Source organism: Phaethon lepturus, unplaced genomic scaffold (assembly GCF_000687285.1).
Source record: "Phaethon lepturus isolate BGI_N335 unplaced genomic scaffold, ASM68728v1 scaffold41772, whole genome shotgun sequence".
In the NCBI taxonomy this organism is placed as follows: domain Eukaryota; kingdom Metazoa; phylum Chordata; class Aves; order Phaethontiformes; family Phaethontidae; genus Phaethon; species Phaethon lepturus.
Window position 1 is genome coordinate 339 of NW_010524872.1, and position 11,646 is coordinate 11,984.

Below are 11,646 nucleotides of genomic sequence, written 5' to 3' on the forward strand. Positions count from 1 at the left end.
CCCGAGAGCTGCCCGCGCCCCACCTGGGCAGCACGCTGCTTTCCTTCCCTGCTCTCACACCAGCAGCTTCCCTCTTCATTCTTCTTCCACCTGCGGGAAGGGACTTTTTTTTGTTCCCGGCTCTTCTTCCTCGAAACAGGAGTTCCTGCGTGCCTGCCCTATTTGGAAATTCTTGACAAAAGAGAATTCTTTTTCTTTCAAATTCCCTTCCTTTTTTTCACTGTTTCTGCCACCTGACTCTGTGAGCTTTGGAGCTGTGCCTTTCCTCAAAGCTACCAGTTAAACCAGGCAATTAGGAAGAGAACATAGATGAGAGTGACCTGGGACCTTGTGGCTGCCCCTTGTCCCTGCTCGCTGGTTTGCAGGTAGCCTGGGACAAAGTGGCTTCAGTCCTCACTTTGCCTGCTCATAAAATGGGTCATCCAGCCTATTTGGCATCAAAGTAGTCCCAGTTGGGCAGGTAGCAAGATAAGGGAAAAAGGAAAGAAAAGAAGGATTTTAAAAGGAACAGCCTGATTTAAACCCCTTTTGAACTACATGAAGGTTCCCTGCATTCTCCAAATCAAGTGGAAAGCACCTGTGGATGCCCACAGACTTCCAGGCTGGAAGGGAGCAAGAGTCGCTTTTGTGCAACCACCGCAGAGGACTGCAAGCGTCCTTGCTGGTGGCTGATCCTCGCACCCACGGCAATCCCCCTCGTCCAGCAGCCACAGCACTCGTGTTTTGCAGTGCCAGCCGCAGGAGCAGCGGTGACTCCCAGGCCTTCACCGTCCCATGGGGAGAAGGTCCCATAGACATGCCAAATCCTGTTGGTCACGACTGCAGTGCCAGCAATGCATAGAGGTCAGGAAAGACATCACAGTAGAGCAGTGCCTGGGTGATCAATGCTAATGGGACAGCTTTTCATTTCCATTTTTCAAGCAATGGGGAAAGGCCACATACATCTTTATCTAGGCTGGGGGGTAGTTTATCCTTTCTCTTATATGATGTAGTCACAGAATCCAAAGAGGATATGTTGTTTTTTATTGCTTTTAGGCCAACTCTGATTATGAGTAAAGTCCTTCCCAGCATTGTATCAGGTAGTAGTTCACTGTTCAGGTAGACTTGCTTTCTGTATTTTCATTGAAAAATTAAGACGAACAAAAAAACCTACCAAGGTACATTTGTTATACAAAATGGCATGTTCATTGAAAAGCAAGTACTCTGGAGACTGTTTAATTTTCTGCCAGTCAGGCTAATGCATTTCATATTCTGTGTCGGAGTGTCAGAGAAGATCTTGTATCATCTGTGGCTACAGGTGAGACTGACTTCTGGACAGTCTAAAGAAACTGCGTGGTGAGCTGGTTTACACTAGAAGACAAAGCTGAAGCCCCGGCATTGCAGGCTGACTAAGTCATGACTCTCCTCCATCTCAGAAAGCCCCTGCCTGAAAGTCAGGTTGGTTGACTAATACTTAGTATGAATTACTCACACTGGTAAATGTGTTTATCTGTATAGGGTTTTTAATCTCTACGTGCAGATATACTGCAGTTAGGTCATATTTAAATGTACAAGCTACACTAAAGGAGAGCTGTTTGAATGCAGATGTGAATTATTTAAATTTTCAGCAACTGGGCACCCAGAATAAACAGTTTAGGACAGTGGGGAAGTGGGACGCATTTCTACTCAGAAAGTGTTTATATAACCACAGCGCATCTCTGTGGGCTTGACTACCTGCTGATCTTAAAGATGAAATCTCATTTAAAATGCATTTTAGTCCTATTAGTACAGCAGAGCCAGTACAGAAGAGGATGAAAAAAATGATGTTACAGGCAGCAACCGCCAAGCCCTATTCCTCTGTCCTCGGTGCTTCCGACATGCCCACGAGGACGGACGGTGAGTACCGCGCAGGCTAACTGGTACATCCACACAGAGTTAGTGGGACATGAGAAAGGGGAGTGGAATCAAAGCCCCAAGCCTGCGATTTACCTTCATCGGCACAGCACCGCTTTATGCCTGTAAAAGCTGAGCTCCGTCGGGTACCTCCTCGAGGTTTCCTGGCTCGAAGGGCGGTTCTTCTTATGGAGGATGCACGGCTGTCTGCTCTGGGTTGGTCTGAAAGAAGCTCAGCATTGCTCTTAACGTAGTTAGCATGTTTTCTTCAGGAGGGCCCCTGCCCAGAAAAGTTGTTCAGGCCCAGTTTTAAAAACAGGAGCTCACTGGATGAAATGATGCTTACAGTTAAGTGTTTCCCTGGGTCAGCACCTGTGTTTCTGGTAGGAATACTGTAGGAATGCACTCCAGCTCTTCCAGGGTGCACATCTGGATCCAAACACTGTGCTCTCCTTTATACCCTGCTCACCCTACCGAATTCAGTTAGTTCCCCAGTGTTCACATTTCCACACCGACAGTAAAGGGTGTCCCTTAATCCACCCGCTGCTTGGGCTCTGCTGTGCTTTTAAAGATGAGCTAGCACCTGAGGACCTTGTTCTGTGATTTTTTCCCCCTGTTCGTCAGTTACCCGCAGCACAGAAACACTCCAGGGACCATTCCCAGGACCCTGGACACATCACCATGCCTGCTCCAGCTTGCCGCTGTCCCGGGCGCTGACACTCTGCTTAAATTAAATGCTATTATTTCTGAAATACTGCCTTGCCCTTTCTCCAAACCAGGCAAAGAAAGTCCTAACGACCTAGCACTATCCCCAGTGCTATTCAGATCTTTTATCCAGTGATGGTCTATTGCAAAGGAACTTTTTGTAAAGTATCTTGCGAGAAATTAGGCGTGCCTTCACCATGCTGAGGCTTGGGCCCTGTTGGTGTGGCTCTGTTGCCTTGTATGCACTGTTGTAGTGCTTCTGCAGTTGGGCCAGCATGTTTTTTTAACTGGACATAATGATGGCCAGAACTGCATGGGTCTGGGTGCCCAGGTCACAGCTGGGAGGATGAAAGACGTGTTAGCAGCACTGCCTACGGTCGTCTGTTGTCTGCCTAAGGTCTTCAGCATATCGAGGTCTTAAGAATAGTCAGGGGTAGGGTAAAGGGTTTTATACATCGGTATTTCTGCACAGGAAATGCACCTAGTGCTATGTCACTATTATCATCTCTGAGAGTAGTACAAGTAGTGGAAGAGACATGCAGCCACGTAAATTCAGACGTAGCTCACTTTTGTTTGAATAAAGAGCTGAGTTGTCCTGGTTAGAAACTTTGCGTTTCTGGGGTCACACTGCTTGCACATAGGGAAGGGCAAAGTGCTTCTCTCAGACTGGCAGGTTATTAGGCTTTAATTAAAAGGAAGATCTCTGGTTAGCATTGCAGGGTGTTGTTTTCTGCTTTACTCCCACCAATTTATGTTGTGTAGTACAGGCTCCACACAGATAAGAAGATACAATGGGTCAGGCACGTGAACTGTCTGAAACTTGAAATTTGGCTCTGAGAATTTTCTGTCACACTTTTTTCCTTATTCTGAAACCATGATGCTACATATGAAAAGACTTGATTTCAATCAAAATTTTTCTTTTTGCTTTAGAGAAGACATTTGACTGTCAAAGAGAAAAGCCTCCTTCAGATTGTGGGTTGCTGTGGTACAGGCTTGTTCTGTTCTTGTGATACCATCAGAAGGTGAAATTTGCCAGCAATACCATACGCCACACCAAAAAAAAAAAAAAAAAAAAAGGCAGAAAAGAGGGTCAGGAGAAACACACACACAAGTCCTTGAACTTCCATGAAGAAATATCACGTTACATTTTTCAGTGTTTCCTAGGAAACCATTTTAGTGTAAAAGGAACTCTTTGTCTCCTGCTCTTTGCAAAATTGTTTGAACCACCATATCTCATAAAAGGTTGCTTCACAGGCAATTTAAGCAGCATTAAAAAAAGCTCAATCTGCAGTTTGCTGCACCATCAGAGGCAATATCTTTATCAGCAGCATGAATACTTTAGATTGTATTTGTTGAGAATTGATAAGATTATGTCATAATTTCTAAACATAGGTGAAATAAAATCTTGTTTTCTTTTTTTTTTTTCCTTTTCCAACATAGTGTGCCTGTCTCTCCACAGCAAGACAGTATTAGGAAAAAAAAAAGGCAGAAATTATTTTGGGAAGCTCTTACCAGCTCCTTTTTACTAGCACGTTGGCTAAGGCAAAGGTACATTTTGGGTTTTTTTCCCTTTGACCACAGGAGAGGCTGGAACAAGATTTCCGCGAGCACGGCTCTTACTCCCTGGTGTTAGCTATTGGGCGGCTGTGCCCACATGCTGGTGCGTGCTGGTGCGCGCTGATGCGTGCCGGTGCGTGCCGGTGCGTGCCACCTGCTAGCCCAAATCCAGCAGGTTGGAAGGAAGGACTCGTCCGCCCTGAATTACCTGTGCCCTTCACTCCGGCAGGCTGAGGGCCCTGGCTGTGCAAGGTGCTTCCCCAAAACGGGGCAGCGTCGGGGTGGGTGCCGGGGGGCAGTTTGGGCACAGCGGGCAGCCTGACCCAGCGGCGTGGCTGCCCCAGAGGATGCAGCCGTCCTGGTCCTGGGCTGCAAATGGGGGGAAAGTCCCCAGTGGGGCTGAACACCAGGGCAGAGCTCGCAGGACAGAGAAAGAGCAGGACTTCCACCGAGCTCTTTGCCGGTTACCTTTCATTATTTATCATGTTCCTCTAAATCCAGCACTAGACGTCTGCTATTTCATCTTAAAGAGGATAAATGTGAGGGCACGCAGTGCCTCCACCGCTGCCGGCAGGCTGGCCTGTGCTTCCCCTGCACTTTGCTTAAAGAGCTGACCTAATGAGTTTTGTTCCCTCCTGTAGTCCCTGTCATTTATAGTTGTTATAATTTCCTGTCATAGCTACTTTTTTCCTCCCCCCCTTGCGATATTGCAGGGTTCAGCTATATGGCTGATGTGCTCTGACTGCAGCCTGCCAGATTTGTCTTCATCTTAATATATTATTTATGATGCTATTATTCCTTGCAGCGGACTGCCAGCCACGCTCTGCATACAGTTGCTGGCCTTCCAAATGCATCATGGCCAGCAAAGGAAAACACTGATCTAATTGAATTAACAGCGGTGCTGTTAGCCTTAATAGAGTTTGTCATGAAACACTAAGCAGATGTGACAATGATCTTGGTTAGTCATATTTTTGTCCCTACTCCCAGACACAGTAACTGTTAGCCAGATCAGTGGGGAGGATAATTCTCTTTTGCTGATCAGTAATTGTGCTTACCTAGACATGTGGCAATCGCCTTGGACTGACGGTTGATATAAGCCAAGGACTTGAATAGCAGAAAGTTTTATATTCTGACAATAAACTTGGCTAATTAAAACGAGATGCAGATGGTACTGCCACCTAGCAATTTTCACCTCACTTACTCTGACTCCAATTATAGCCTTTCCATACTGACTTACACTGTTTAAATTACAAAGTCAGGGGGTAGATGACTATTTACCTGTTTCTATTCATACAAAGAAGTCTGACACATCATCGTTCACCTGCACAAGGCATGTGATGATGGTCTAAGTACTTCTAAGAGAAGAAAAGTATCTCCACTTTTTAAAAAAAAGGGGAAAAAAGTAATAAAAAGACTACTTAGAGACTCATTAGCAGACACATGCATCAGCAAGAAGCATATGAATATCACACACACAAAGTGTTTCTCTAACACTTGTTGGTTGGAGCAGGTGCCATACTTCTGGGAAATTAACTTTAATTGGATAAATAGAAAACTGGCCTTAACTAAGCCAGTCCAACCCCCTTTCTTAGCTTATTATTTTCTTTAGACACTGTGAAACGCTTGACATTGATCCTTTGGGTGACTTTTGCTTCTTCTTACAAGGAGAGGTTAGACAATCAGCCATCAAGAATGTGTTAGGTTTGCTTGATGTGCTACCTTAGTGCAGTGAGGTAGACAAGACTACCACTTGAGGTCCTCCACATTGCTTTGAACAAGCTTTATAAGCAAGCTTTACGGAGCAAGAATCCATGTCCAACCCTGGGAGAGAGCACAGAGTAATCCTGCCCTGCTAATTTTGTGACAGAAGGATGATCTGGAATTGCATCCTAGAAATTACTCTGGCCATCAGCTGGACCGCTGTGCTGTTCCTACTGCCGATGCATTACTGTTCTGGCACTTTCATGCAAAATCAGCCCTGTGTATTGCCAGTCTGCTGGCAGTAAAGTGCACTGAACTGCCCATGCTCTTCCTGATTGCCTAAATTTTTTTCATGTGAGGAGCTCCTGGGTGCAAAATATTCCCTGCTGTAGATGCTACAATGGGGCAGGATTTGCAAAGTTATCTTTGAAATTACACCCTCGACTAGTTTTAAAAAATATGCCTATGGCGGGGAGAAGGGAGGAATAGGGCGGTGGACCAGGATTTATTTACGGAGACCTATTGCTTTGGAGTCATTCATCTGGGTTCCATTTTGTGTAAAAATATGTATGCAAATTAATGCTGATTGGAAAGGAACTGCCATGCATCCTCGATGACAGGCTAAAAATGAGGTCAACTCGTCAAGTACCATTAATACAATGAATAAGGTGACACTAACTTGATTGAAGTGCTCAAAGCACCCCTGCTTTCTCCTGTGTATCTTCTTTGCTCTGTTCAACCCCAGGAGGTTTCTGCTGTGCAGCACCAGTGGTCCCTGCCGGGTTGGATCTCACGATCCAAACAGACAGTGTGTAGCTCAGAGGTCTCCTCCCCTGTCAAAAGCCACCGAACTGGAGGCTGAGGGCACTGCCTCTTCTCGGGGGGGAACTGTGGGTGGTCAACGGAGGGACATTTCCTTGGCAGGGTGCTGCGGTGCGTGCCTGTGCTACACTCGGCTGGCCAAGACCCCACCAGGGCAGTGGGGTCTGATGCCCACTGTGTCCTTCAGTTCTTCTGGTCATTTCTGCATAGCAGTAGGTAAGACAGGTCTCTGTCAGAGGCTATGTGTGTGCCAGCGCAGAGGTGCACGTTCGGGGAGGTGTTGCCAGGGAAAATGGCTTTAAGGGGCTAGGTTCACACCTTCCCTTGAGCAGTGGCTTGTGGCCACACAGCAGAGCAGTTACAGACCCACAGAGCTCGTGCATCAGGGCATCCCCCTCCCTGCCCTCTCTCCTTCACGCCCGAACTTTAGACGGGCTGTCCTTTCACCAGCAATAGATGGAGGAGCTCTGCAGTGGAGGCAGCCAGTGCCACCGCGGCCCTGTCCTCCAGGCAGCAGTCCGCAATTGTTTATAGAGGAATATTAATGTTAAAATAGAGGTGTATTAACCTCTGAATAGTTCCCCTAGGTGCTGCTTACACGGTGCATTTCAAACAAAGCTGGGTGAAGTACCTCCACAAAGGACTGGCTGCAGGACTGAAAACGATACGTGTCTCTAAGCACCCAGAGAGCTTTTGCGTTCCCGTTGGCTGCGACTCCGGGAGCACGTGGGTCAAATGCAGCAGCGTGGAGCACTGTGTAGCTGCGCGGTGCCCCCGGTTCCCAGGCTGGGGGTCCCTTAGCATCACTGGGGCAGCCTGCCGGGTGCCAGACATGGCAGACGTCCTCCCCGTGTCCACACCGCACAGCTGCATGCTGGTGTGCCTGGCTCAAGGGAAGCCTGAACCCGAGAAAACAAGAGAGACGCGTCTGTGGGCAAGGCACTGAAAAATGATGTTTGCAGCGCTCTGCTCTTGCATGCCACTGCTACGCCAAGGCCACCACCTTTGGAGCCCCGGTGTCCTTCAGGGCAGAGGTGGGGAGATGGAGCTGTAGAGGGGCTTCCCACCGAGGAGAACGTGCGAAGGCTTTGTGACTTCTCTTTTGAAATTCGTCATGTCTCTCTCCTTGAGGAACGCTGGTACTTCACCACTTTCTGCTAAGCCAGTGTCAGGGCTACCCATGGTGCGAGGCAGGGGACTGGCACAGCTTGGCAAGGCTCTAGGTCCAGAACAGGGTGTCCCGGCAGGGCAGCAAAGCCTGGTATGACCTGAGTAAGGGTAAATTACTGGATCGGATCCCTCGTTTCTACAGGGTCACACAGAACTCCTGTCACAAAACAAAGTCACTAAAGCCCAGTAACTAGCACAACATAACCAAGCTTTCACCTGTACTGTAATAGCTGTGCGCAAGTGATCCCCATTTACACAACATACACAAATGTCATGTTTTAGTGACTCCCAGGACTAGAGAGATTATACACTCTTTTGTTATTTATCTGTTTACTACCATTTTCTTGCAGAACTAGTCTCTGGCAACATCCTCTAAGTCAGGCCTACGAAGCACCATAGATTTATGCCTGCTAAAAGAAAACACAGGCTCCTCTGTTATTAATATGTAAAGCCTGGAGATGAAGTCACATCTGTGTGATGATCTATTTCGGTGGACCACGCGTGCTTAAATCCCTGCCTTGATCTTTTAAACTATCAAGTCTGCCATAAATATTTTATGATGAACAAGCTCATAAAAAGAAAATGCAGAATATGAATAGAGGGAGAGCAAATGTGTGATTCAATTTTTAATTACCATCACCTTACTCTAAAGTCAAGTTCATCTTCCATAGGAGACAAAAAGCAACAAATTTCTTTCTCACCATAACCTGATCTAAATGATCAGTATTTTTTTAAGGAAAAGGATAAATCATTGTAGAAACAAAAGAACCAGGACACAAGAAATAAGGTAGAACAGTCTGGTTTTATTACCGTATGTAATCAAGAGCTTTTATTTCCCCTCTTCTCCGCCGCCTTTCTTTCTTTTTCTTTCTTGCTTTTTTTTTTTTTTTTTACAACATACATTAAGTTGTGAATCAGATGTTATGGGGGATGTGGAAATGAAGGGAAACTGGTGACATCACAATACTTTACAACTTTACAACAAATGAGAGTCTGAATTTGTTGCATCTACCAGTGTATAGCAAGGGTGGAAAGCAAAGGCACACATAGGTTCATGAACCCCTCGAAACAGAGGGTGGAAGGGATCCGGGGTTGGGAAAGGACAAAAACAGAATACCCACCGAGTACAAAACGCGTGTTTCAAGGTCAACCTGGTAACTGGCGCGGTGCACATCGTGAAGCAGATCGCTGCACAAGCTGCTGCTGTGATTATTCTTCTCTACGTTTCGGGAGAATGCTTTGCAGGGTAGTATCAATGGGACCTGCACATTTGGTGCTCCAGGGGTTTGGAACTTGGTAAAAAGGTTGTGTGTTGGTTTTTTTAAAAAAAAAAAAAAAAGACCTTGCTACCTACTCTTTTCAAAGGATTTTCTGTCTGTTTTTATTAAAACAACAACATTGCTTTGGATACAGAACTATCTACTCCATTCTGCATAGTTCACTATAAGGGTGAACAAAACTGTTTCATAAAAGAAGCCATGATGAAATGAAAGAACATGCAAGCACCCTTGTTACACACTTTGGTCTAGACCATCCAGACTTTATATATACCATCTATAAGCTAATGGACTTAAAATCTGTCTTTTCAGTCATTCAGAAACAAAACCAAAACCCTGAAAAACAAATGGAAGTATAAAATTTTAAAAAACAAACTGAAACAGAAACAACCACCTTACTCAAACATACTGTTCAGTAGATATATATATATATATAAAAAGCTTAGAAGCGATCCCCATCATTTTTCTACAGTATGTTGACACAGTTATTGTAACAGATTAAAAACACATCTACGTTTTTGCATAAACTGAAAGACTGGAAAGGAACTTACACACCTGCGCGCACACACACACACGCACACACCTGTGCACGCGCACACTCCCACGCTAACTACATGCACAGTCACACAAAAGAAACAAAGGAAAAAAAAAATACATTTTTCCCCAAAGAAGTATATGCAGCATCCTTCTGGAGCAGCAGGTAGCTACAGCAGGAGCCCGCCTGCCTGTCCTCGCTCCAAGGCTGCGGGGCGCGTGGCGGGGCTTTCTGCAGGGCTTGGCCCCTCTCGCCGGCGCTCGCCCCCAGCGAGGGGACACACTGGCCCCGTGGACGAGGGTGTTGGTCACTTCCCTGCTGCCCACTGAGCACGATCCCCAAGCGGACACGTGGTAAAGGGGGAGCGGGAGGGGGGGAAGGCAGAACCCCCAGCACGGTGCCTTGGGAGCAACCCCGCCTGTGGGTGGTTTTGAGAGAGGGCTTGGCACGGCTAGGAAGTCAAATTGAAGCGGAGGGCACGGCGCTAGCCTAATTTCATGAGGGGCACGGGGTTATGACAATAACCACCACGTTCTTCTTTCAATGTCTTTACTCCAGTTCTCGAAGGGGCTTGGAGGAGGAAGGATCAATAAATATTTGCATTACTCAACGGGGAAAAAGAAAAAGGTTTTACATACTACAGCTCACAAGTATACACAACTGAGGGTGTAAGGCACAAATTTACATGTGGAAGAAAACAGGCTATTCACAGATATATTCCCACGAAAAACCCGTGTGATAAGACCATAATTTATGCATGGTAACAGCCGGCATATTAACTAGTTCACACTGTTTGAGGATTTTGTTTGCCGTCTCACATGCAAGGTGAAATGAGATGGCACATCACAAGCTGGTGCCTTCACAGAAAGTATTAGCTACTGACAAAGCCATGTTGATAGCAATGGTGCACAAATGTGCGGCTTTTAAGAGTTTCTCTTGCAGTTGCGTTAGAAGTTATGAAGTTGTGGTATTTGTTTGTTGCTGTCTTAGGTCAGAGGCCCAGCCAGCTAATTAGCTGAGAGACTTAAATAGATATCCCCTTTTTTTTCAGCTAATCAGGCAGTCCAGGCACAAAGTTTAGAATTCCAGCTCCAACTTATCTAACTCAGTGAATTTATTGGAAAAATAAAAGAGTTTTAATTACTCCAGTTAATGGGTTTCACGTTAAATAGGTATAACTTTCAAGGTACTTCTCTGAAGAGCTGCTCACAGGGTGATATGCAGAAGTCATTTCCTTAGGAAAAACAAAAGTTGAACAATAAATAAGAGGAGTTACTTGCGTTAACAGTCACGTGTTATTCATTAAAAGAGAAGGGTAGCAGAAATCTATGACATAGTTTGCCCAACACGGCATTTAACTGCTGTAACCTAATGGCTGTAACACTGATGGGCATCATTTCACAGTACCTGCACGTAGTTAAGTCAGAGTTAGCTTTATCAATGGATTCGGTTTTTTTGTCTTTTTTTTTTCTTTTTTAAATTTGTTTGTTTTTGTAATTATTTGTTTTGCTTTTCAATTTCCCAGTTCAGGAATGCACTGTGCAGTTGGGGGAGAGGAGGGTGAAATGTCACAGTCATCTTTCACCTGTGTGCTTTTGGCTCAACGTTTGTGATGGAGGGTTAGTCTTTTGAGCAAAGAACTGGCGGGTTGTGGGGGCGAGTCCTGCAATTGCAAACCTTCAACCATGGGTCATATGGCTCGGGTTTAAAAAAATATTCCACTTTTCCCAGAGAGCAGAAATCCAACACATCTTCAGCTTGCAGCAACCATCTTCTCAGAGGAGCAAGCGATAACAGTTGCAGAACACTGGCTTTCAAGGGCAACCTCTGCTTAATTGCCATTCTCCCCCCCACCCCACCCTGATTATGTACATGCGTCGTTGGGCTTCATGGAGGTGGAGAGAGGAGCAAAGGAAGGTTTGGGAGGTACGTCTGGCTTTAGCGAGGGCGTGCGTTTCAACCCTGACCTCGTCAGTGAGTTGTAGGCGGTGAGGCTCGGCTGGCCAG

At 46.0% G+C, this 11,646-nt stretch overlaps 1 protein-coding gene across 1 annotated transcript in view; it reads right to left on the bottom strand.

Annotated features, from left to right (window-relative positions):
• Nucleotides 1-11,503: 11,503 nt before the first annotated feature.
• The window catches only part of SEMA6A (sema domain, transmembrane domain (TM), and cytoplasmic domain, (semaphorin) 6A), a gene marked incomplete at its 5' end in the record, with an annotated part of 37,703 nt that continues 37,560 nt past the window's right edge, over nucleotides 11,504-11,646 (bottom strand). The window contains one exon of the mRNA XM_010282581.1: nucleotides 11,504-11,638. Coding sequence (XP_010280883.1) covers nucleotides 11,504-11,638 — 135 coding nt within the window. The remainder of the gene's footprint in view (nucleotides 11,639-11,646) is intronic.